This window comes from Haliaeetus albicilla, chromosome 8, assembly GCF_947461875.1.
Source record: "Haliaeetus albicilla chromosome 8, bHalAlb1.1, whole genome shotgun sequence".
NCBI classification, from domain to species: Eukaryota; Metazoa; Chordata; class Aves; order Accipitriformes; family Accipitridae; genus Haliaeetus; species Haliaeetus albicilla.
The window spans coordinates 19,711,425-19,739,183 of NC_091490.1; the positions used below are offsets into that span (position 1 = coordinate 19,711,425).

The 27,759-nt window shown below is 37.3% G+C and overlaps 1 protein-coding gene across 4 annotated transcripts in view; it reads right to left on the minus strand.

Moving 5' to 3' along the window:
- Positions 1 to 27,759, minus strand: part of BCAR3 (BCAR3 adaptor protein, NSP family member) — a 113,423-nt gene that overhangs the window by 25,326 nt on the left and 60,338 nt on the right. The window contains exons 5-6 of one of the 4 annotated variants that reach the window (XM_069789272.1): positions 12,948 to 12,987; positions 5,000 to 5,089 (exon numbers count right to left, since the gene is read on the minus strand). The exons of 1 other annotated variant lie outside the window; for it this stretch is intronic. In XM_069789272.1, coding sequence (XP_069645373.1) covers positions 5,000 to 5,089; positions 12,948 to 12,987 — 130 coding nt within the window. Of the gene's footprint in view, positions 1 to 4,999; positions 5,090 to 12,947; positions 12,988 to 27,759 lie in introns of those variants that run through there. 2 more of the 4 variants (XM_069789268.1, XM_069789267.1) reach the window with 2 other exon arrangements.

Below are 27,759 nucleotides of genomic sequence, written 5' to 3' on the forward strand. Positions count from 1 at the left end.
AAATTATGTATGCTGTGAGAATGCCAGAAATAATGAACCTTAAAAATAATACTGTACAGTTTTGTACAGCAGCTGCTGACACTTTTTATCAACAGTATAACTGGCAGGAAAGAGGGTGCTTTATTTAGATAGTGAATCTAATTTCTTCTAAACAAAACTCATGGGATTTTTGTTTTTTTATTGAAGGTTAACATGACTCCTGCAAATATAGTTCAATGAATGGATGACACATTCTTAAGAGTCAGAACCAGTACCTTTGCATGACACTGTGATACAGCAGTATGAAAATTAAGAGTACTGGAAGGAATTTCAAAGAGTAGATGAGAAACCTCTGGGTGATAGTATGATAATTGTTGCACTGCTGGCTATCATGGAGCTATTGTCAGGCAGCATGACTGAGAACAGCCTTCAGGCTGCTCCAGATTACACTTCATACATAGGTAAGATTTACAGTTGTAAATATTGACTCAGAGAAACTAAGGATGGTTTAGCTACATTTTGACTCTCCTGTCCTACAACTTTTTGCTGGTACTTTGGGTTCTTAAGACTCTGCACATGAGAAATAAACCATCTGTTTCTTGCAGCTTAGAAACATTAAACACAACCTTTCTCAGTCAATCTATTGATGTATTTCTAATGTTCTCCAGCATCAACAGATCAACCATCAGCTTCATTTCTTTGTTTTCAAATATTCTTGCCAAGAATCTTAAAATACCTGACAATCCTTTCATCTGTTTCTAAGGATGGCTGGCTAGAGTAGTTCTGACAACTAAGTTTATTAGGAAAGGATTTCTAAGTTCATGGAATTCAAGGCCACATGAGTTTAAGAACACTTGAACACATATTCTGTGTTGAGTTCCTAATAGTCCATCAGGAAGAGAAATTAAGGTGTCTCTGCCAACCCCATCTGTGTTATTACAAAGCCACTAGTGTTATTTAGGGTGTTTTCATGGTGTGGTTTAAATTACACTTACCCAGCACTGCATATTGGGACTGTTCCCCTGACACACCTAAACTGTGTCCAGCTCCACTCACAGCACATTGCATATGCAGGAGTTTGAAGCCTTCACACTCGATAGTGTGAACCTGCTCTGTGGGAATCCTCTTAGGCTGCTTTAATTGTCACAGGTTAAACAAGATAGAATGCAGGGATAATTTCTCTAGGAGGGTTTAGTTTCTTTTTCTCTCATTAAAAAAATAAAATTATTTGGCTTCAAAGTTATAAGTGGCTTAAGTAAAGCAACCAAACTCCATAAAAATATAAACGCTCAAAAATTCACACATAGTCTGAAGTTACCAAAACAGTCTGCAGATCTACAAGAAGCTATTCTGAACCAAATACCACTCATGTTCATGGAAGTGCTTATAATTCACACACAGAATTATGATTTCATATTACAGAGAAATAATTTCAGACTAAATTAGATGAGGGAATTGGTGGCTTGCCACTGTTAGTTACTACTATATCAACAAATCATTTAAGCATTTAAATCAGCCTAACAATATTCAATGAAATACATGTAATGCTTTAGATTTCTGTCTACTAAACGGAAGTAAACAATCCCAGCAGAAAGCCAGCTGTAAATGAAAGAAGGCATGGTGTACCGTACAAGGGTCAACAACGTAAATCTGATTTGATACAGCACACAGCCAATCCAGAGCACGCTGCTCACTGTTGCTGGACTAATGATGTCATATGCAATACAAATACGTACGGATTACACAGTGCATATACACAATCTAAATATGGTTGTGAGTACCTATGGCTATAAAATGGCACCAGTAAGGTTGTAATAAAGTACAATAGGAATAAAATTTGAAAGAAAAAAACCCAAAGAAGATCAAAGCATTTAAGTCTTCAGATTAAAACATTCTTCATTTAATACCTAAGACTTTTCTCTACAAATAACTAGTTACTTGTTCTTTCTAATGTAAGAAAAAGTCAGGAAATGGGGGACAACAACTGATAAATAATGTGTCCACGCAAACATCTTCACAATGCCCACTACCGTTTAGTCTTAGTACTTAGTCCTTCAGACACAGCCCATCACCTTGAACAAGTTCTTCGGGGGATGCCTCCAAAAACAGGTAGTACCCAACTGTTTACAGCTGAACACTTTTTAAAGTGTAGAATAAGTGGAAGAAAGGGGATGACAACACTGTCAGAAAGTGTTGCTGACTTTTATCTGTTCCTAACTCAACTGTCTACAGGCTCATAAAGTCCCACCACCCAGCTCATGTCCTACCATTCCTGTGTCAATTCTTAATAGAACTGACTCTTTCATGTTCTCTTCTATAACATCACTTCCTGCAGGCTGTTGTTGGTGCAGCTTCTGATCATAAATCAATAGATACAGCTGCAACTGTAATTACACTTGTTTGCATTGCACGGGCATGGTATGGGAGAGGTCAGCATAATTTCTTCCTCCTCTCTATTGCAGTTCCGTGAGGCAAAGTCAGAAATACGCTGCAGTTGTACAGGAATAGTGAGAAAACAGAATTTGCATCTATTTAGTTTTCAGTGCTGCTTGAATAAGTCTCTTTGAAAATCTGACTTATATAAAAACCCAGATTGGCAGCTACAAGAAATAAGTACCCAACCTGCTTATGAGATTCCTACTAGGTCCTAATTTGCACTTTAAGAGATCAAAATACATTTGAAAAAAAATCTCATCTTTTATAACTAAAACATACAAACTTTAAAGTCATCTGGCAATACACCTGGTTTTCCTACTAGCCATCTTCCTATTAAGAAGCAACTGGCAGGTTTTACTGAGCCTACCAAAAACTAGTATACATATTCTTGAGCTCCATCTACTGTCTGCCAACCCATGCACAAACATGAAGCAATTCTGTAATGCCTCAGCCATCTCTCCTTCAATTTATTCCTTGGATTGGAAAAAAAAAAAAAAAGAAAATATGAAAAGGCATTAATTTCCTTTTGTTCAGAATTAGTTCACAACTTATGCCTCATATTTTCTTCCCTTTCCTGCTGACTTAGCTGTCATTAGTCTAACTTTAGCTTTGCTGGAAAGGGTACAAGAGCTCTCTTGCATATAAAAAGAAGCCATTAACACAATCACTAACTTCAGATTTCTGGTTTTGAAAGCCTCCCAAGTCCTGTCAAAGTAAAGTATTTGTTTGTCTGAGGTTTACACCAATTCCAAATATAATTCAAAGATGAAAAAATTCTGTTACTTCACCAGGGTAAGGGGACACATTTCAAAACCAGCTATTTATCTAAAACTCCTGAATACCCTAAAATGCTTCCCTTTTATACAAAGGGAGATTTTACATGTGTAGCACTTGAAAAATAAAACTCACAAGTCACTTGGGCTCTGTGAGAGCTCAGTTTTTCAAAAGACTTTACCAGCATGCATGAGTTTGAAGAGGCCTGTCTCCCTCCCATATTTTTGCACAATACACCTTGATGAAACAAAAGCAGCAAGCTCACCTCAACTCATATACCTCCCTTTCAACATTTTACTAACAGAAGGATTTGAGGGCACGGAGGCAAATGACCTCTGGGTATTCTAGATAGCCAACATAACATTACACTCCCTCATTTGTGTAGGTGCTTAGTTCCTAATTAGTATCTAACATACAAAAATCTCAGACAAACCTGCTCCTTTGACAGCACACATTAATAGATTGCATCCCAACTGAAATGTACTGATGCTCCTTCTGCTGCCCGCTCCACAGGCCAAACTGTGTTTAAACAGTATGTCTCCTAAAAGAGGCAAGATGTACAGACACACAATGTACCAGTCTTACTCTAATTATCTGTAAACACAGCTCCAAGAGATTAGGAGCTTTACCTCCATAGGCTTTATCACTAAGAGTACCCGAAGAGCTTATTAATAACCTGCCTTCCACAAACTATATCCTTACTCCCCCTTGTGGTTCATATGCTTATATAAATTTAAAAATCAACTTAAGTAAGGCATTGCTATGAAGGAGTTGAATGTAAGTATTTTCATGTCCCAGTCAGCTTTTGCTATTAGTCCATCTTCAAAATTATGAAAAGGATCCAGCAACACCAGTAACTATCATCTTTAAGGCATAGTTCCTATGGAACAATACTGAAAGCCCAAAATTAACAGAAAAATAAGTATTCCACACAAGAGACACAGCTCAGCAATAGTTAAGAAAAGATCAACACAAAAGATAGTAGACTGTAGTCAGATCTCTGCTGTTATTACCAGTTTAAATATCTCACATGAAAAGGAGGAAAATTCCATGTGGCATTCATACCTTTTACATATATATATACACACACATATATTAATAGGTGTGTGTATAAAGGCCTACTGTAACCTGTAAGAATTCCAGCTGATGCCATCACACAGGCAGAAAGATATCTTTTTATTCTCTTTGTGTCAACTGACACAAGTATTTGCACAGAAGTTGAAAACAGAAAGAAAACCAAACTCACTTTACAAGTAGATTAAGTTTTATGCACTTTACTGTTTACTCTCCACTCAAATATTCAGATCCCTTTCATTATGCATAAGGTTGCTCTTACCCATAGGTACCACTTTTGTGGGAACTGGCATGTTCTTTTCTGGCAAATGAAGCAATACGATGCCTACAGTAATGCTATGGATTGGGTCCAGGATTACACCTTGGCTTAATTCAGTACAGGAAAGCACTGTTTGTCAAAAATGATCAGTCACTTCAACAATCACAGTATCTGATAGAAGATGTAGTAACTCTGTTTGCAATAAAAAAAGATCACAAATCAAGGTGAAGCAGACAATGTCTTAAAAGTAAAAACCACCCTTTTTCTCCTTTCTTTGAAAAGTAAATGCATGTCACCATTTACTAGCGTTTCCTTTCCCTGACACTGTCATTTTGACCTGGGGATATTATCAATAGCAACGTATAATTGTCAGTATTTGAGAACCACAGGCATTAATATTTTGGAGAAAAAGGGTAATTCATTTAAATCCAAGTTTCACAAGATCGCTAGAGAAAAAATAAGAATATTTCTTTGTACCTCAAAACTTCTATCCTGTATTTCAGACTCAGACCTTTCCAGCTTATGTTTCTCATCTGTGAATGAGGCTTGATAGTAGTTACTGATCATCTAACAAAGATATTGAAAACATCAACTAAGTATCTACTGCCACTAGTATTACTATTAGTGCCAAGGAAATTAGTGCAAAGTAATTTTATAGACAGTTTTCAACTCAAAGCTCAGTGCAATCTCAGTGCATGTAGTGGCTTTTGATGACTCCAGATCAGATATAATTTAAGAGTTAATGAGGAATAATACAAGAAGTAGAATACAGACATTAACAGGGTCAAATTCATGATAGGACAGATATAAGATTAACCCTTAGCAAATAGAGAGAATGCATGCTGCTGTAAGAATTATCAACATTTTAGATTTACCAAAGCATACTCAGCATTACAAAAGATGACCCACAAGCAAAATACTCTAAACTTCATTTCAGCATCAGAAGAAGGGAATGTAAGAGCTACTTCTAAAAGACTTCACGATAAAGGCCAGAATAATTATAAAGCCACTATCCACTTGACTGAATTCATACGAGTATTATCATTCACAAAGAAAAAAAAAAAATCCCTCCTCACAGTATGCTAAAAAAACCCCAAACAAACAAAAACACCCCCCAACACCGAACCCACAAAAACCCCCAGATCTTAGAGCTAATCAGGTAATTCAGGAATTGGGGGCTGGGAAAGAACAAAAAGCCCTAAACAGTAACAGCCTAACTTAGGAATCTCTCTACTAGGAAAATATGAACTAGGACAGTAGACTGAAGAGTGCTTTGTCTTTTGCAGAGCTGTAGAATCATACTTCCTGCATATTTACTGCTAACGCCAGCTTACATTTTATTCATCCCTTTGCATCCAAAAGATTACAGAACTGCTGACTCCAGCATCTTTTCAGAGACTAGCCTGTTGGCCAAACAAAATCCAACATGAGAAAATACTGAAACTTGGGTGTAAGATTCCATCACTAACTATGGATAACTGCATTCTATCAAATAAAACAAGTTTTCATTAACGACAAATAAATAGGGCAAGATTCTCATAATGATTTTAGGGGAATTAACTACTTGAGACCTGCTGAATTTCAACTACATATGTAACTCCTTAAGTCTTTTTTGAAATTTTCCTGGGCTGCTGAAAGCTTTTAGGAATAAGTATCATACATACTTGAAGAAGTAGTTGCCCCTTCTAAGTAGAGAGAGAGCACATATTATAAGAAACAAGCCTTGTATAAGGCTGAGGAAAAAAATTCTACTGCCCAAAATTTGACTACTACCAGAACAGGATTAAAAGTACAAGACAAGATGATATGTCCAACATATACTATATCTTCTGTTGCATATCATTGCAACAGCCAAAACTTATCCCACTAGAAAATTAAATCAGGGTAACAAAAAGAAGACAGATTGAAAACAAAAGTCACCTGTATGTGCAAAGAAGATGATTTATATCACATTTTAGGAAAAACTTTTCCACAGTAACATGAAAAGACCGTTAGACTAATCCAGCTTGGGAGGTAGAACAGATTATCTTGGGAGGCTACAGAATCTCTTTTGCTGGAGGTTTTGAACAAATCAGAACATCTATTCTAAGAATGTCAGTGACACCCCAGCAAATTTCTCAAGTTTCCTCTAGGACCTACTTCTGTAACTTAGTGGTGGGGGTGGGAATATTTCTCCCCCATTCTGTGCCTCTGGAGAAAAAAAGCAACCAACTTCCAACTGCCAGGCTACAGACTTTTTATTACTATGAAAGCCACAATGAAATTATGAAAAATGTGATTCGAATAGCCATGACTGGATTTAAAAAATACTTGTGTTTTTTCTCCAGCAGAGGGCAGTGTCTAACTAGCAACTACCCATCAAGCATCAAACCTGAAATTTTCTTTGTGAGACAGATAAATATATGTATGTAACATTAGCTTAGCTCTAACAGGATCTTATCTTTCTGAATTATACAGCTTGCATACAAGAGGCAACTGCTGTGGAGTGATGTTTGTGAAGCTTCAGTTGCTACTAAATAGAGAAACATAGGAAAAAAGATAAATATCTCTGACTGAAACATCACTGACACCAATAATGATCTTTGAGTTGGATGACAAATCTGTAATGACAAAAAGAGATGTGTAAAGTCAAAGTCATCTGTATACTCCTTTTCTCCTCAACAAAATACATTCCATCTGATAATTCCACGTTCTGTGATGCTGTTGTCCTTGCTGCAGTTGCAAAAAGGAAAAAGGAATATATTTTAAAAAAATAGAGCTACAGATTCAAAAAGAACCTCCTGATCATTTGGTGCCTTAGTGTCAGGCATTCCTCCAAGCTCAGATATGCCATGTATAATGCTGTCAGGCAACACAGAAACCCAACAAACTTTCTGCTCACAAGTCAGAACTCGCATCTCAACAGGCAAGTCTCCACAGGAGAGTGATATGCAGCAGCTCATGAACAGGTATAAGCTGTAGTTGGCAACTTTTCCAGTGGGGTGGAGATTTCTCTAACATATTTCCATGTCTAAAAAAGGCTCTTTGCAATGAAATTTCAATGTCATCAGGAAGAATTCTTTCCCAAACTGTCACTACTTGTCATGCTGACACAGATTTTTTTTTTTTCTAAACTTTCCCAAACATACATACACACATACAAACTTTGCTTTGTATAGTATTCTTACCATATTATCTTCTTGGCACAGCCATTAGAATGATGAGAGTCAAACACCCACACATGTATTTGATTGGCATCCACAATATCATGAATTTGTGCAATTAACTATACAAACTGTGCACCAGTAAGCCTCATCACCTGACCAAAGTTCCCTGAAGTTCAATTAAACCCACAAAATATTGTCCTATCTTCTGAAGCTACAGATAACCACCAACACATTGGAAATGTCATCAAAATTTTAATTTTTGGGTCTGCTCACAAAAGCTGCTGTAAATGACAATGATCTCTATGACAGTTTGCTTTCTCACAAAATCAAGGAGAAGTAAAAATAGGGGGGAAATGAACACTATGGGGCAGAGACAAACAAGAATCCTTCAGTAGAACTTCACAAGGGAATAATGCTTTTCTGCAGCTGTAACTTCCTTAGACCAGTGACAGCTTTTTCAAGTCTGAATCTAAATATAAATTTCCCTCATGACCATGCTGAGCAGACAATCAGTCATAAATTTTGTAATTTTTCTGCTAATGGATTAAAATAGAACTCCAAAACCTCAGGCCATAATAACACTCCTCAAGTTACTGCTGATAAATATTTCTGTAATTATTAGCACTATTTCCACAGGAAATGCTTGAACGTATTCCATGAAAGGAGAGAAGTCTGTTTTTCTTTCTTTTCACCCCGATACAGCCTTAATGATTATAGCATGGACTTCTATAAAAAAATCCTAAAGTATTTACAGTGAATAGGAATGGGACAGAAAGCTATCTTTAGTTCACATTAATTTGATCAAAAAGCATCACAAGTTCTCTGACACACTCAAATCTGCCAGCACTTGATGCTTTCTCTCCTGCAGGAGTCTGTTCTGTGGATATGCAGACTCAGGGTGTGGGAAGAACCTGCTGAGACTACCAATGGATCTATTATTTGGCTCATAAAACTTGTAAAAATCTCACAGAATGTACAACGTGCCATTGTGTCCGTAAATCTCTTTCGTGAATTGGTTAGCAGCCTGACTCAAAGCAGTCTGGCCTGTTTTCACTTCTACCATAAAAGGGTTTTTTGAAAGAGCCATTTAACTGTGACCATGGTTTCAGCAACACTGTGAAAACAAAGGAAGGGTTGAAGCCATATGGACACTTCAGTAGTCAGACTCCAGCAAATCAGTACTTTTTTTCTTTCCTTAGAACTTTTGCATAATTAGGTCTCCTTATATACTGAATGAACTAATACATCAATATTCAAGATGCAGGAAACTGCCATTTGTGAGCTGTAATTTAGATTCAAGTATTAGAAACCATAGTGCATCTACAGAGAGCATTCTCTAAAAAACACACCTTCAAAGGATTAATTTTATAATGGTGCTTTCTGTCTTGCATCTTGAACAGAATAAAACAGGAGAAAAAACAATTTATTTCGCCTTTCCTCTGTCCACAGTATTTCTAAATACAAGTAATTTTTTATATTACTTTTAGTCACCAGATTCTAACAAGGAAAGGTTTATATAAAACGCAAATTGATACACTTGGCTTCTAAGCTTATCATCAGTCTCTCTGCTCTATACAGCAATGCCTGCCTGTAGTCACTACTGCCACAATAAACACTATGATATTCTTTTCACTGTGAAACAGAGCACACTGAATCAAAAAAATAATGGTGTTACTTTTCCTCAAACCTGAATGAATTCTCTGCATTCCATTTACAGTAGAGTCCAGTTCTGAAGAGATGTTGATCACTCCCCAGCAGAAACACATTCTGAACAAGTATTCATTATCTTTCTACGGGACTCACAAGAAACTTAAGTAGCATGCTTGCATCACTGCAGAAACAGTGCTAATTTGGAACTGTGAAGCACAGTATCAGCTCTGTGTGCATTTTCCCTTTTTAAAATTACTTTTTAAATCTAGCTAGTTTAAAACTAGCTGTTTTTCTTGGAGTTGAAGTAGACTAGGTATGCCTGTGCAGCCTGATAAAGCGGATCAGCTACGACAATGGCACGTGTTTGATCATATTGATCTTTCAAAACAGCTGGCTACAATTAACGTGTCAGGGAGCGGCAAGAGTGGGGCTGCTCCATAAGGGAAGGTGATCTGGGAGCACAGGGTGGGCAACATGCTTACCAACAAGGTGCAGTCCCACAGCACCAAGATGCAAGCAAGCTGAGCAGGGTGATGACACCAACAGGTCCCATCACAGTCCAGTGAGCCTCAGACAACACAGGCTAACAGGCCAGGTCCAAGGTCCATCCAGGGCTTCCCACATGGCACTTCAGGAACAGGGCTAGGGGCAGGCACACCTAAGACACAGCTCAGGCAGGGCCTGAAGCCCCCAGTCTGAGCTTAAATGGAGCCCTTGCTCAGTGGGTGTGGGTGGAGGTCCTAAGTGAGGCTGGTCAGGACACTTAAGGCCAATTAGTGCCCTCAGGGCCCTGGCACAGTATACTTTGCTTGAGACTGTAACTCTTGGGTAGAATCAGCAGCAACCAGACTACCCTAACACAACTTGAAAGTAGTACATGGCACAAATTTAAGATAATGCAATTTTTTACAAGGCAAATTAATCCAAAGTCTCCATTCTCTTTACAGTCTGAACAGCAAGATCAGAGAAACAAGAATCAGTGTCAAGACTTTGTGTACAATTAGCTTGTTCTAGCTTGTTCTAGTGTGTTAGTTTTGATGTACGCGTGATACATCATACATGCTTATACTCACTTTTATATGTGTTTTCAGTCAACCAACAGTACTCTGCCTAGACACAATACTAACTGTATTTTCCTATGCATCAGAAATACAATATCCTGAATCAGCAAAACAGGATTCCCAAAAGTGCTCTTCTTGTTTTTCCCCTCTTCTCTTAGTATCTCTTCTTCATTTAAAGGTGGTTTTTTTTTCACCACTTAAGCAACATCTGTCAAAGCCTACCTAACTGGCACCAACCCTGCTAGCTCAAACTAAGTATGCACACATTATATATCAGACTTGTGCAAATGGCAATGGCGGTACAAGCATAGTGAGATCTATTTTTTCAGCTTTGCAGCTTGCACAAGTCAGTGTTCTGCAGTTTATACCTGACTTAACACTGCCATCATAATTTATTCAAGGAGATGGAAAATTTATAAACATTAATATAACAGTTACCATAAGGTAAGTTACAGAACACAATGAACACATACTTGCTGAAACTTAAGCCAACAAAGGGGGTTCCAAGATCCTGTTCTTATGAATTCAGCCACATCTTTTACAGTCATAGTAAACTGATAACAAATTATTGATAAGAGTCCTCCTTTATTTGGCATTAATGATCATTTTTTGTGTAAGAATACACTTCTGGAATCAGTTTTGTTAGTAATCTGGACTTTTACAGCCAAAAAATGGTTTTTGGGGCTATATTTATTAGAAAGCAATTTCTGTGTATTTTTCAAAGTTGTAGTTGTAGTTTAAGATTTCTTGTCTAGAATCCCTGTTAGAATACCATTGAACTGGGGACAAACTCACAGTTCACTAAAAGTAGGGATATACAGAGGAAAAACTGAAAGAGGAAGGAGAAAAGAAGGGGATGGTAACCCTTGTATTCTCCCTCATAAGTCTCTCTTCCCCAGGCTTTCCTCTCCAACATCAAATTTTTAATAGCTAAGCTTAGCACCACTGCTATTGACAAGAGTCCAAGACAAGCTTCTACTAGAAAAGTTGAAAAGATCAGAAACCACGTTTATAATATAGAACTTGCTGCAACAAGACAAGACAAGACACACATATTGATGAACTGGCACATGAAACCTCTGCCTTCTACTTGGCCATATTATTAAAATTGCAACAACGTACACCATATAGCACAGTGCAAGATACACAGTAAATTAAATAGAGCAATTAACATGTCCACCACTTTGTTGCCTTTGGCATCCCCTCTTCTACAGTACTCTTCAGAAGGCTTTTGGCCTTCTCTGTCTCTGCTACTTTTCCATCTCCCAAATTTAGGTTGGGATTGAGGCCAGGGACCTTGCAACACTGAGCTAACTGTTTAGAGCAGAATTTTAGCAGCAGTCCTCAGAGTCCTTTGGCAGCCCCCTCTCCCACGGACCTTCAAAAGTTCTGCTCCTTCCCTTCTCTTCTTCCAAATCCTAATTCCTACCTCCACCCCAACCCTAGGCAGAAAGTCCAGCAGAGGACCCCTCCACACTTTCAGGCAAACTAATTCTTGGCACTTTGCTTTGGCAGTCTCCTCTCAATACTGCATTACATTCTCCTAGTTTACTTCTTTGATCAACCTGAATCCTAACCTGGGCACCTCTCCATTTCCCTTAACTATGAACACCCACAGGTGGAATTCTAGCAGCAGAACCCAGTTGACTGGCTCTCCTCAGTCTCTTTTGTCACCCAAACTCTAACCTGAAGCAAGTGTCTGAGAAATTCAGGCTGCCCACATGAACAGCTACAGAAATTTCCTACATTTGAGGATAATCTGTGTTTATCAGACACCTTTCAGAAGATTACGGTCTTCTAAAAGACATGGAACAAAGCCCAACAATTAAAGCAGCCCATTGTTGAGAGACATGACATAGAAGCCAGATTCTTTCAAGGTTCTGAGAAACAATATTCACTTAAATGAAACATGTTGAAAGGTACTAATTCACTGGAAATTACAACATTGCAAGAGACTCCCAGTACAGAATCACATCCCTAAGGCTTCTTCCAAAGTTTCTATATTGCCAATCCAGGACTAATTTTTGAATAAAACTTATGAATGCTCCAGAGTATTTTTTATTTACTCTAACAAAAGACACTTTTTTTTTTTCCCCAGCACTCTGACATTATACAAAAGGAAAACAGAACTTACAATTTTGCCAGGATTCCAGTTACTTTTTGGATAAGAAGGGATTTTTTTTAACTGTAATGTTAGTAAGTATATTGCTAAAACCATAAACCTAAATCTGACATTTTTATGATCTTTTCAGACGTGTCCCTTTACTTCCCCAGAAATCCATAAGCACACAAATATGGATTCTTTTCATCTGTTAACAAAGGCAAGATCATAGGTAGTCACTGTGTAACTGAAAAGAGGCCCCAACATAAAAATGCAACCTACCCCAAAGCACAATGCCCACAAGTACTTCACTGAAGCATGCAGAAAATAGTCTGACACGTATAATTAGTTTTTCTGTAGCAAAAGATAGACAGAAGCACTATTTAACTATAAATGACTGGAAATGCCCTGGCAGTGCTGGTTATACACCGACTAAAATATTTTCAGGGTAAGAAATGGTACCTTACCTTAACATATTCCAAAGTAGGATCCAGAATATTCTGATCTCTGTAAGAAAATGAGGCAAGGAGGGAGGAAGAAAGGACACAAAAACAAACAAACAAAAAAACAAATGGTGAGTCCAAACATAATCTCATACTGAAGAGATGCATTCATATGAGCAATAGGCTACTAGGTCATGTTAAAATCCTCATTAAAAACTGTGTGTTATAGCTAGGTGGCCTATGCTACCTAAATTTTAACAAATACATAAATCACTGATTTATTCTAGAAGATCACGTAGTGGAGCCACTAGTAATTAATTTGGGAAATAAAGTTAAAGCACAAATAATCTTGACATTTCAACAGATGGCTGAAGATACTTATATACCACCTAAAACATCTGAAGTAATTTTAAGAGAGAGCGCTCTCCCATTGGCTTTGAAATTTATTTCTTTGCTTGTATGTTTTCCCATTTAAGCTACTGCTACTGATATCATTGACAGGGCATTGCTAACACAAGAAAATAGAAAGTAAACCATTCACTTTTTATATAAACAAAGCAAATAATTCAGAGATTTGCTATAGTAGAATGTTTTATTTTACATTTGGAAAAATAAATATGGTTCTTGCACTCTTTTAAAAAATTCTCAAAATTATCATAATTTCAACATTACAGTTATTTGAAAGCCAGATAATCAAGTCATTGCCCTACTTTAAAAAAAAATCTCTTTGCAGGTTTTCTATACGTACAGATGACAAAGGGCACAGAAGCCTAAGTGAAGAGCCCTGTGATCAATTACAACTCTTTCCATAAATAGAAATAAAATAAACATGTATTTTCAAAGGGTTTTGTATATTTGTTTTTGTTTGAGAACTAGCACATTAACAGTCTTTGCAGTACATGATTGGTTGCTTTCTACAGAACCTGGGATGACATACATGGTAATGCCTTAAATACAAACACATAACAGGCACAATGAAAATACTGCAAACTTACAGAGAGATCAGGAGCTTGTTATAGCAATCAAGTTTGTCACATGGACAACATATGCCCCATAAATTTAGAAACAATCTCCTGTTTGGTGGAAGTTGTTATAATAATGTAACACTGGAAACTTAACAAGCAGCTTCAGATATGTAGAAATTGGGTTACACTGGAATCAACCAACCTAGAATACAGTCTTCAAATTCCCTATGTTGTTTTGAATGTAATTGTATATCACCTGAAACTAAGTTACTATTTTATACTCAAGTTTTTAGTCTGGTTCCCTAACAGCTTTTAATCCAGAATACCTACACAAAGGCAACACAGAGCCCTCCCACTTCTTAGCCCTCCCCATGAATGATGGTGCTCAGCTGTTCAGGCTGTATCATGGGTTACTGTTTCACATTATCCCAATATTTATCAAGGGCCAAGTTCTATTCCCAGCTTAGTTTAAAAAAAACAACAACAACGCTGCCAAATTCAAGGGAAATCAAATTTGGACCATATGAAACTTTTTCCTAGCCAATAAACAAAGAAGGGGCAGCTCAGTAACTGTATGTACATGAAATATGTACAAGCATACCAGAGAAAACAGGGGTGAAGCACAAAGCAAAAAGAAAAAGGAAGTTTCTAAACAGAAAAAAGTTTTCCTTCTCAACACTTTGCAATTTTTCTGGGAAAAAGTAAAATACCATTCTTAATCAGTTCAGCAAAGTCAGTAAGCATGGCTGAACATTTTGCACATTACAATGATCTGCGCAAAGTTGTGCCAGTACCAAACGCTTCTGAAAAACTCTGCAGTTTAGTTCTTCACTTGCCTGTGGAATCTTTCAGGACAAAGGGTCTACCAGCACTGCATATGCAACACACTCCAGAAGAACAAACCTGAGCAATAAGGCTAACAACTAGGCTACTTGCTTACTTCAGCAATGAGCACGTTCTATGGTCTGTGTTTACAAACTCCACTCCTGCAGGCTAGTCTTGCTACGAATGAACGCCACTGTTCCCACTGTCAGGTACAAGACAAAAGTTCTTTAGGACAGATCAAGCCAAAGCAAAATGAAAGAGGCAGAAAAACTTTAAGACAAAACAGTCTATTTACTGCTATATAAAGCAGGAAAACCAGAAGAGAGAGAGGGGAAAAAGTGACCTACATTTCCTTCAGCATCCACATGGCAAAAGTACTTTGAAAATTTTGGCTTTAGGAAATGGACAGCATATCCAATGTCTTCACAAGTACTATAATATTTAATCTGGTAGGCTGTTCCACAACAAAACATGGGAAACCCTGCAATTCACCACAAGCACAGGTTATACATAACAATGTTTATGTTGTAGCCCTATTCACCTCAGATACCTTTCTCCTACCAGATTTACTCCTCTCTCTCCCCACCTTACCCTGTTGTTGAAGTCTTCATCTTTGTGCAAATTTTTTGAAGTTATTTTCAAGGAATGGTAACTTTCATTGATGTGCAGTAACTAATAGTAAAGATTAACTACTGCATTTTCCTGTCATTCGATTCCACCATAATACTGCCACATTATACGCAGAAAAACAGATTAAGCAGTTAGCCCACATAACTAGGATCTAACCAAGTAACTAGATCACGAAACTAACTCCTGAATCTCAGCTTTCTGTTAGCAATGACGATGTACTCCTTTATGCCATATGCTCCCAGTGAAGGAAATCTATGTCAGGACCCTAAGAACAATATAAAGCACTTCTTTTCCTTTCCATTTTCCTTTTCAAGGAATCTTAATAAAAATGGTGAACCCACATTCTCACTTCTTGTATTAGATGATCTGCAGAAAAAAATTAGTATTTTCAGATAACTACCAGATAAGATGAAAGGTAATTGCAGGCTTTGCCATCTCTCAAATCAATTCAACTGAAAGTTTGTTTCAATAACACTTAAGTTCTTCATCTTTAATCAGGTTTTATTACGTTTCAAGTAATGCTAATGTTTGTCTTCATAATAAGCTTGACTTTACAGCTGTATTCATTTGCATCTGTTTACCTACAATGCGTATGTATTAGAGTCTGCACAAAAGTCAACCATTACTGTGTAAACTGTGGGTTCACAGATTGGGTTTTATTACACATTTTGGCTTCCTAATAATCAGATAAGCCCTACTTCCATTCAGATAAAAAGCATATTTAATGCAGAAAGATGTGTCCTGAAATAGAGACGTTTTCAGAACACCTTAACGTAAGGTGTTGGGTAAGGGCTGCAGTGGGACACACAGTATTGACTTCATGCTCTTTTCATACTCATTCTGTCACTGAAAGGAATTTAAGAAAGGGATGCAAACACACTCCAACATCCATTTTGGGTATTCACAATGCTGCCAGAATCTATCACCTCATTTCATGACAAAACAAAATCCCTTTCCAGCATTTTTTTGCTCAAAGGGGAGAGAAAAGGGGAGAGAAAAGGGGAGAGAAAAGGGGAGAGAAAAGAAGAAAAGTGCCTGACTTGATACATGTAATTAAGCCATTCTCCTGAGTAGTGTAAGTCCTCTGTTGACCCTCCTCCACATGCACAAGCTCTGTGTAGAAACTGTAGTAGCATAAACACTCCTCCAGTAACGATTCATCACTAAAATAAAGGGGTTAGTCATCACAGTCTTAACCTTCATCATTCTGAGGCTGTCCTAGCCAGAAACACATTCTTTCCAGAGCATCCTCACTGACATCTGACAACACCTTTCTCTCTGCTGGCTGATCTTGCAGACATACAACCCTTTAATCTCTCCCTACTAGTCTTCTGAAACTATCTCAATTTCTTTTCAGTCCAGGTACAACATTTTTATTAGAATTGTAGGGGTCTTCTGCACATAGGGGTTTCTTACTGATACTGCCACGAAAATACACAGAGCTTGAAAGTCAGGCATGGAGCTCCAGCGACCCTATGAAAAGATGAAGAAGATAACAGAAAACGTGGAGCTGCTCCTTTGCTTCCCTCTTCTTCCCCCAAAACAAAATCTGTTGCAACAATGAAGAGCTTTATGTCATACTGGTTGGAAGTGACTGTCTATGAGGAAGTACTGATACCTTTGAACACTGTGAGAACCAATGTAACTTCTCAGAAAACACGGATTATCGTTATGTGTAGACTCCTTCAAGATACAGCTAAAGCTGACTGAGATGAGAAAAGGGAATCGAATTCAGATGTTATGGGATGTTATTCTTCCACTTCCCAACACCTCTAAATGACAGCCAAATGTATGGGAAGAATTAAAAAAAAAAAAGCCTTTTGAAGTTGTCAACATCAGCAGTCATGAACTAAACAGAAGAAAAAAACTTGAATCGTACTTCTGGTATGACAAACTAAATACTGCCATACTGCCAACTTCAAATCCTGCATTGAGTTGAATACAATGAGCAATCGAACATGAAAATCTGGTAAAGAAAACATTGAAGTTTGAGTAACCAGTCACTCTTATAATTATTTTATAAAATCGTTATGTACTTACAATGAATGCTACAACTGAAAAGCCAAATCCTGGAGTTCAACCCCAACACAAATTATTCAGTTCAGTGGGTGCAGAATAGCCAGAATCTCAATAACTCAGAAACAGTCAGTCTTTTTTTTCCAGACCCTGAGGGTTGTTCAATAGTTCTCTATAGCACTGCTTCAATAAAGAACCTTTAAGCAGATATCCTGTAATCTTTAGCTGTTGATTCTATGAAAACCTCCACCCTTCTACTAAAAATTGTACATTACCACCTCTCATCATTGCTGCTGTAAAGAATCTTGCAACATATGGACTTTGACAGACTAAGCCGTATTAAGCATCTGCTTTCTTCAGGCCTTTGGCATCCTCACAGACATATCAGCCACAATTATAAATTATCTGTGATAACTTTAAGAAAATTTAAGCGTAGACACAACAGCATTATCAGAGATGCCCAAATCCTCACCATCATTCAACCATCATAGTGATGGAAACTGCTGAATGGCCCTGAAGCAGCTTTGTGCTACTCCACACTTTTATAAATGTGCTTGTGGGAAGAACATTAGGACACATTGTCAGTACTTGGTGTATGAAAGTATGTTTGTTTGTTTATTTTAAAGTGACCTGTTTATTTTAAAGTATCTCCTTTCTACTACATTGAAAGAGTGATTCCAAGAAGAACAATTTTCTCAACAGTGCCAACGCCAAATCAGAGTGAAGACAATAGAGGCTCAAAGAGAGCCTGAGAAACTGAAAATGTAACAAGCTGTTGGATGGCTGCTTACAGAGATGGAACTGCTATAAAGAGACCAGATGGGATCAAATGCCTTCTTCAATTTGTGTCTTTGAAATCTCTCCATCTGTGTAGATTTAAGAAATACACTACTACTTAAGTATGAAGATGCAAGTTTGAGCATGCTAGACATACTGTGTTTAAGTGTATGTACTGCAGACTGATGTTATTTGTACTGTAAACTAGAGTAAAAGATCCAGTGATTTTATCCTCCAGCAGCTTCTGCTTCACACTCACACTCCTACTACATTCCTAAGGCCATTCCACCCTTCTGTCTACAGCTGCACACCACCATGGACATGACTCATTCAAACACCAGTGGAAACAAGTGCAAACTGCTATGACTAACTGCATAATGACCTGCAGTTCACACAAGAACAGTAGGGACTCTTCAGTAATTAGAACTCAAGAAAAGATACAATGTACTTTTCTCTGAATTAAATGAAATCTCAACACCTTCATATTTGTTCAGAATGCCCCTGCAGAGATAACGTTACAGCTATCTACTTTTACCACTTCAATCTCTTGCATCCTCCCAACTTGCTCCATTTTACCTATCACAGCAGAAAAATCTACCCCATTTGTTCTACCTTTTCCAAATCAACTTCTACTTCTGCAACACGTACAGTACTGGTCTCTACAACCTGTTCAAAAGCTGAGACTAAGCACCCCCATTCTTTTTCCTTTATTTTCCTTAACATTTAGGAGTTCCAGAGCCAAAGCTCTGTTCTTCAAATCTTAAATCTTTTATTCCCAAGACTGTTACAATGTTGTGAGAGTAGTGGTTGGGCAGCAAGACTATTGCTTACCCAAAGCAGTCACTGTTTCTACAATCTTCTTTACATGTGTGCTGTTGTCTGTTGACTTATACCTTCAGCTGGCAACGCTTTACAGTCAGTGCTTTAGATGCTGTATTCAGAAGCCAGCTCCGCAAATTTTTAAGTGTTCAATAATAATTTAACCTTGCAAAATGAATATGCATATTCCTAAAAGACTGACAAATGCTCAGCAGAATCACAGACTCCAATTCATCTGAAATTCATGTAAATCTAGGTAGAGTTTATTCACAAAGCATGGTTGTTACCTGGCTGATATGTCTTTCAGGAACGTGTATTTGCACTGAAGCACAGGAAAGTTAATCCTTTGCTTTAGTACTGAATAAGATGATGTTGGGAGAAAGAATTGTCCTCCCTGTGTATTCCCTTACCCCAATTTAAGAAGCTCATTGCATCAAATGCCTCTCTACATTGGATATTGCAAGTGAGCATTAGGAATATATTCTCCTATGTGACATTTAACTACACTGGGGATATTCTACTCAGTTTCACTGATTTCCTGCTAACTAACAGAAATTTATAATCCTGTATTACAACTGATCGCTCATCTCCCCTCCCCACCCTTCCATCATCAAAATAGATCGTATTTTGAGAAGTTTGCCCTGGTGAGCTGCAAGAAGCTCAGAAAACAATTCCAAGAACATGCAACCTTAGCACATAAAAGTGGCAGAAAGCGGGCACAGAAATACTGTTCCTTTATTTGAGCTAGTTAGCAAACGTTAGGGATACTTGATTTTAATTTCATGCCTCTGTATGTTTCTGTGCTAAGCGAACTGGTTTCTGCAGTAGTAGCTGAAGTTCTTTAAACGCCAAAGTGTCAAATTATCTTATTACCAGAACAGACATGAAAAATCCACTGGCTCTATACCTTTTCTTCAGCTACAGAACAGAAAGACTGAAAATACCTTTAGGAACAAATTGTCAAATGTAACAAAGCAGTTCTAAAGTATTAAGAAAGATAGCAAGGGTATGGAAGAAGAAGAGTTGTGCAGTACTGACTGTAGCTTCTGTAATACTTTCAGAGGCCAGCAGGTATCTCACAACCTATCATAAAATACATACTTTCTACCTGTCTTCATTGAGGGACTGAAAAGAAAACAGTCACTTTCACATTTATCTGCAGGATTGTTAGTTGTTAGCCATAGGTACCAACATACTATCATGCCCTGCAGTAGTCATGGAAAGTGGATCTTTAAGGCATAAAAGGGGCAGAAAGGAAAATAAATGGTCACATGTGGACAGGAGGCAAGGTGAGGAAGCAATATAGTACTTAGTACAAGTGAACAGGGTGTTCCAAAATCTTTACCAAAGAGACCAGGAAACAGCAGAGCCAGGAGAGAAACTCTGGGTGATGGAAGGAGTAATTCAAGAAACCTTCCAATATATACGGTGTCCTCTGCCCAAAGAAGAAATGGCCTGAAGAGATAGAAGTTTTCAGAAAGTTTTTGAAAAATAACATACACTCCTTTTGGTTGGGGCTTTGAGAAATTTGGGCTCTAGTTTACCTGGCAAGTTATTCATTAACAATAAGGTCCTGATCCCACGATTAATTTCAAACAATGATACAACTGTGCCCATCCCACATGGCACTTCAGTTCCTCTGCTCAGAAGCTGAAGGACCGGGGTTTAACTAATCTCCAATGCTGGAGAGATGGTCTCTCTTTTTGAGACATTTTGTCCCGTTCCCCTGATTTCCCTCACCCAAGATCCCACATGGGCAGGTTTTTTATATTTCTCACCTATAGCCAGGTTTCCCAAATCTCCATAAAAAGCAAGAAGTGAAGCTTTGGTTCTGCAGGTCTACGTCAAGCAAGCAAAGACAGCAGATGTGAGCATCAAATGGGACCAAAGGGGTGAAGTGTTGAGTAGAACTTCGTAACAGAAGAATCTGACCCCAACCATGGACAGAGGGGCTGGAAAGGAAAGGCAGACAAGCCAAAACAGAAACAACCCCAAAAGTTAAAGGATAAGAGGATTTGGTACTGAATGTAAGCAGAGAACATCAGCTATTCTCTGCTTATGCAACAGAGCATTCCTTCTACCACAAACATCTACCAGCTTCTACCTGCTCCACCTCTGAGACAGCAGAGGTCAGATTTGCAGGTGCGTATGTCAACTGGACCCATCAAGAGAAAGAATGGGAAATTCTGGGACAAAAAGCATGAAGCTTTGGCAACATCTAAGGAATCCTTCCTTTTGAAACACCATTTATGTGTGCATGGAAAAAGTCAACGAGATATTCAATAGCCCTCAATTCACACCATACTTGCCTTAGTCCTATTAAAAAAATACAACCACAAACTCACAAACAGTCTGGTTCAGGGTTTTTTGGAAAACAAAACTCATGCTAAGAGGAAGTTTCAGGCATTATTCCAAAACCATAACTATTTTTACTTAAAAAATTCTGTGGTTTTAGAAAAATTTCCCTCCCCCCCTTACCCTAAAATTTAAAGGGAACCAAAGGTATTGCTCTTCTTCCTGTTAATCTTGCAAATATTTTCATACCTGAAGAATTACAGTGCATTCTATAAACCAAAACAGTATTATTTACTCTTCTCCACACAGGAAACAGGTAAAATACTTATTTTACTTGATATATTCAAATCTTAAAATAAAAATAAAATTTTATCAAGTTAATTTTCAAAGTGCACCTAACCATATGCTCTAAGCGCACACACAGTATTCATATAAAAAAGTAACACATATTCAAACTAAAATTATCCACAAAAAATATTTTCAAAATCACTAGTTAGAACAAAACAAATGCTGTCTAAATACCCAACCCACCCCTTTCTCAGAACCCAAAGAAAAACAGAATTTGCAGGACCTGGAGAAAGAAAAGAGGCTGCAAATTTTGACAACAAAGAAGCAAATCCTCGAACAGTGTGCTCCTCACCAAGTATGCCTTGCCAGTTCTTTCCCCTCATAAATCAACTGTCAATTCAAGGACTTCAGCACCACTCACCTATTGTGGCAATACCACTAAAAGGAAAGGAAAAGTTTCGGAATCCAGATATTGATGTCTTTGTACCTCAAGACTAACACCTTGCTAACTTCCAAATGTACTGCCCTCCAAGGACAAGGTCCTGCAGAGGACAGTGAGCCTGCTTAACTTTATGCTGATGAAGTTACTCTTTTAATGTCAGTGGTACTAGTAAAGTTTAAAATTGAACAGATTTTTTTTTTCCTGGACAGTTATATCAGATGAGACAAGTATGCAAGTCTCACCCAGCTAAACATGCAGAGCCTTGAAGATCAGACATTTTGAAGAGTATAGAACATCCTAAGTGACCAGATAAATTAATCTACTCTAGGCTAACACTCTCCTGTAGCAATAGAAAGTCCAATGCTAGATGATAGCACTTTATCTGAAATAATGGAGAAGAAAGCTGACACAGAAAAACAAGAGGAAAAAAAAAAAAGTCTGCTGACCAGTACTCAATCTAACAGTCTGAAAGTCTAGCTAAATATACAGTTGGACACACCTATCATACTTTCAGAACTACAGAAACTAAGTGTATTCTTAGCATCTGTATGTAGATACTTAGGGCTAGTCTATAAAATACATTTTAGTTTACAGGTTATTTGCCACATTTTGATCTTTTGCAACAGGGTTAGTGAGCACTGGAAGACATTAGAGCTACTGGCTTGCCTATTTCCTCAGTGAAAGAATCAAGCTAACCACAAGCTGCCCCCCACACTCCGCTCCATCAGATTCAATTTTTCCTCTGTAGCATGCCTGAAACTTGTGTAAAAAAACGTTGGATATGAGCAGTTCATGTTTGATATTTTGGTAGAGTAAAAAGAAACTGTTATGCCTTATCTACTTCCAAAAAGGAATAGTTTGTAGCCACATCAATAAAAACAGAAGTAGTGTTGTAGCTACACATTCAGGACTTTCAGCATAGCCAGGAACTTACAGGGCTCGAAAACACAAAATCAACATAGGAAAAAAGGAGAAAATATTAAAATTATAGCTCTGTAGTTACAACTCTATGCTTCTAAATATATAGACAGTTAAAAGTAAAGCTTTAAAAACAGGGGGGGAATCTAATTCTGACCAGCTGTGGTAGGTCAGAACCTCTCACGAACAGTGATAAAACAAAGCATCCAGGGCACTATATGTAATTTAGAGAACTGCAACAAGTATTTTGATTAAAAAAAAAAAAAAAAAAAAAAAAGGAATACAGCTCTACTGTTTATTTTTTAAATGTCAGTATAGACAAAGAATGGAAATTTGAACAAAAAAATTGTCTTTGCAAGTGTGAACAGATGAAATGGCTACTAGAAAGACAGCTAGTAAACAGGAATTAAACCAGCATATATTCATAAACAACCTGCATAACGGGAAACGGCCAGTATAAATTAATGTAAACTTTGTTTGAAGGCTTTAATTAGCATGGAAACTTAAGAGTGATCTTTTCTGGCAGATGGTGCGCTTCAACACTTCCTAGGGGAAGGCTCAGCAGAGGGAAGGTAGTGATTTAATGCAAATGTGTGACCACACAGTTTCTCCTAAAATATCCAAAGCTCTACTCTTCAAAGAAGAGTCCCATACTACCCATACAGGGCAAGGACAAAACGAACTCATCTTTCTTTCCATCGAATGCTAAATTTCTCATACACATACTTTTATCAGTCAAGTATCTTTTCTAAAAAAGTCTGAGCTGGACACACATGAAACACTAAAGGCTTTACATAGGGATATTACTCTATAAACTGCATGAAAAATTAATAACCTTATTCATAAGAAATTGTGTCTAGCTTTGATTTTACTACTGCGCTAGATTACCCATCCTGAAATTTGTATTAAATTCCTTCAAAGCACCATGAAGAGAAAACAAAACAAAACAAACTAACACAACAAAAACCAAACCAAAACAAAAAACCAACAATGCCAACTTTGTGCAAATTTGGATCCTATTTCTGGCCTATTGACAACTTAGTTTCACACCAGAGCTGTTATTAAACTGAATTTCACTTAATTTTGTTGCAAAGCCTGTTTGTTTCAACAGGAACACAGGCTGGGTTTTTTTTTCCTATTAATTTGCAGGCAATAGAAGAATTACCAGTACTGAGAAAGGAGTATCTTTTTTTTCCTTCACCATGCTTTAAACTGATTGTGAAGATCACATCTTTATTAGCCTGATTCTCTAAGAACAGAATGTTGAAACAATCATACCACTTGCATTATTTCTCACCCCACAAAACAACTTTGGAACTAATGACCTGTTTGATAGTGGGGTATCAAAAATATATTTCTTGCTCACAGTTTCAAAAAATAAGCGGCTAGAGGCAGCAGAGGGAATGACTTCCTCCATGACAACTTGCTAAGAGGAAGACTGTGGCACAAGGTTCAAGATTTATTAGTCAGAGAATCCACATAAGAAGAAACACTATGAATATCCTAACCATGGAAAAAAGTCTTTGTTGATGTTTATTCTATACTAAGTACTGAAGAATACATGCAGCAGCATGCATGACTATGAAATGGATTTTTGTGTGTCTTGTAAAAGTACACATATCAACTCAAAACCCCAACTGGAAGAAAAACCTTCAGAATATGTCTTATGCTCCTCTTTTTTCTCTCCCTGGTATGCGGATTGGCTTACCAATAATGAATAGTATATATGAATCTCTATTGAAATTCAAACAAAACATAAGCCTTGTATGAGAATCACATCTTTTGGAATCAGATTGTTAGATTTTTTGGGGGGGAGAGGGGAAGTTTAGGAACACAGAATACTATAGCTGTCAGCTGCCAGAAAATTCAAATTCCTTGCATCTCTACAATGTGGAAACATTTAAGTATGTTCGTATCAGAGCCAGTACCAGACCCACAGAGACAACTACTACCTTAACCCAAGACTACATGGGTACTGTTGACATCCAGCTGAAATGGTGTAGAATGTTGAAACTGGTCTTGGACATCTGCCTTCATCACTGCCTACATTCAAACTTGCTGTGAAACTGCTAGTCCTGTATTGCTTTTAGGTCTTGTTTATCTGAGGGATATTTGGCTGCATTAATGAAAAAGCATGAAAATGCCACAAGTTTGTTAAACTGGAATGTCAGTCAGGGAGAACCATAATCATCCAAGCGCACAGGTAGTTCCAAGTGACAGCATTTCTTCCATTAATCCAATCTAAATTCAAGTTTGTGCTTTTAACAACATGAGGCTATGACTCATCATCTCTCTGATTTTTGCCCAAATGTAGGTATGACAAATCTTCCTAATAAGGACTGCAGACTTGTGACATGCTTGGTCACAGAAAAATTGCAGTGAGTTTGACATTTCCAATATTCATTTATCTGAAATTAAATATGCCTTGTAAGATCTATAAAGAGTTTAAAATTATGCAAATAATTGAGCTAGCACTTCCTGTGAAAACTAGGAAAGTATTGGGGGTGGGGGGGAAGAACAACTTACCCTTCCTGAAACACTAGAATAGAGAAAACAAGAACTACTCTACTTCCCTGGAACAGATACTAGTCAAGATAGCTGCACAAGACCATGAGTATGAGCATTGTGAAATGAAACATTTGATACAGCCAATACAGCCAGTACTCTTTGCCTCTGGAAGAGCAGCAAGAAAGATGTCTGGCCTGACCCCCTTCTGCATCCACACAAGTGTGAAACTAATAATTAAAAAGAGCTTGCAAATTCTGGGTTTCCTGATGGCAGCCACAACACACAGGCCAAAAAAAGACTACAGGTTCTAGCAACAGATATACATTTGAACAATTTTTCTTTTAAACAAAGGTATCATAATATAAGGCAAAGATAATTAAACGAAGATAACCCATAGACCAGGTGTCAAAGGGAAATACCAATTGCACTTTATTTAGGTTTAATTGTCAATATCAGATAATAAAGAAAATTATACACAAGCAGCTTTACAGTTTTACAGCTTAAAATACGAATTCCCTCTTGAAAGTTCTTCACTTAAGAAGAACCTAAGAAGAGAATTCTTATTTTAGCCAATAACATTACCTTTCAAGAACTCAGCTGCTTCTAACTTCAACCATTTAATTATTTCCAAGAGACTAAAAATCAGATATAGGCTTTCTCAAGAAAGAAAACTTTTTTTCCCCCTTGAACTAACTAGCACAGGTGTACCTTCCCAAACCAAACAGAAGAGAACACAACCTTATTGTTGTGTTATTATTGAAAGTTGACAAAATAATTTCTCCAAGTTTTCAGAAGCCATTATCAGGTTTGAAGAGACTTCATCTCTCTTGTGTGTTTTGTTGTTTGTTTTGGGGTTTTTTTCCCCCAAAATTGCATGAATTAGTAACTGCAACATTAGAATAGTGCTTTTGTACATCAGAATTTTATTTTTCCATGTTAATGCAGAAGATACTAGAAGTTCCATAAAGACATACTATTTCTGGTCATATAGCTGTAAAAATCCTGACATAATATAATCCTACAAATAAATTACTATACATACACTTCATCTTGGCTGCAGAGTAATGCAATTAGGTAGTTGTAATATAAGACAGGAGAAAAGTTCCCGGAAATCAGAAGAGTTCCATTAGGGAATGACACAATTAATTATCTTTTTCCTATTCTCCTCGCTTTGGCTTATTTTTTGTTCCACAAGATTATATTACTCATTTTGAATTACTGAAAATGTCATCATAGTTATTTTTTTTAAATTAGAATTAATCAAACTTAAACTATCACATGACTGAGTCACAGTTCAGTATAATGAGATCCATGTGCACATGAACACTGTAACCCTAATGACTATTAGTTCTGGTCCACTGACATCAAATACAGCACTTGTGTTGAACAATACATCATAACAAAAGTTTGATTAAAATGTGTGTTCACACTTTTAATTGTTGTAAACAGCATTATAGCAATGAAAGACTAATTTACTCCTGAATGAGAATATTCATGTAATATTATACTATTTCACAAGTTCCTACACTGAAATAAAAATATTACAGGGCTTTTTTGATAAAGTAACATGGACTTCCCTATACTATTAGTCCCAACTAATTTCAATGTGAGTGCAAGCACTAGAATATATACCTTAGTATATATGGCAGAAAGCTTACCACAGGAAAATCAGACTTGCTCTCTCAATTTTCTTTTAAGTATACTAATGAAATGTGCAGAGTCATCCCAAGAAGACTGAAGAAGTCATGTATTTGCTGACTGCCAAGTTGGTAATAGTCTTCTGCTCTAACACAACTGGGCTGTCAGGTCATGAAGCAGAATGTATAAAGATCCATTGTAAAAATTAAAGAAACCAAAGTTAGAAATTGTTACCATAGCATTCTGTGTGTGTTTTAGCAAAGCAACTGGAAGACAAACACAGGAACAGCACTTGCTGCTATGACTCAAAAGACACAAATTCTATTAACAGGCTGCACTAACAACATCCTTTGAATCTCTTATTATTTCAAAAGCATCATGTTTTAATTCTGATCAGGCAGAACTTCTTGATATTTTCCTCTCAAGCATTCTGTTCTTACTCTCATTGCTTGTGCAAAAGTGTTCTTCACAGCACAAGGAAAGTTATCAGTTACAAGTATAAATACATTTAATATGGAGGCTTTGGTCTCTCAAGAAAAGAAAACATCTCTTGCTAATCATGTTTAGCAGCTGCTCTTGAGAAGGAAGACATAAGATAAAACTTCAGTGTATACCACCATATTCTTTTTATGGCAGCAGCCCTGGCTGCTTGCATTCTCTAAAAGCATGCAAATCAAAGCAGCAAATTATGCTAAAAAGCCAGTTTATATAAGCA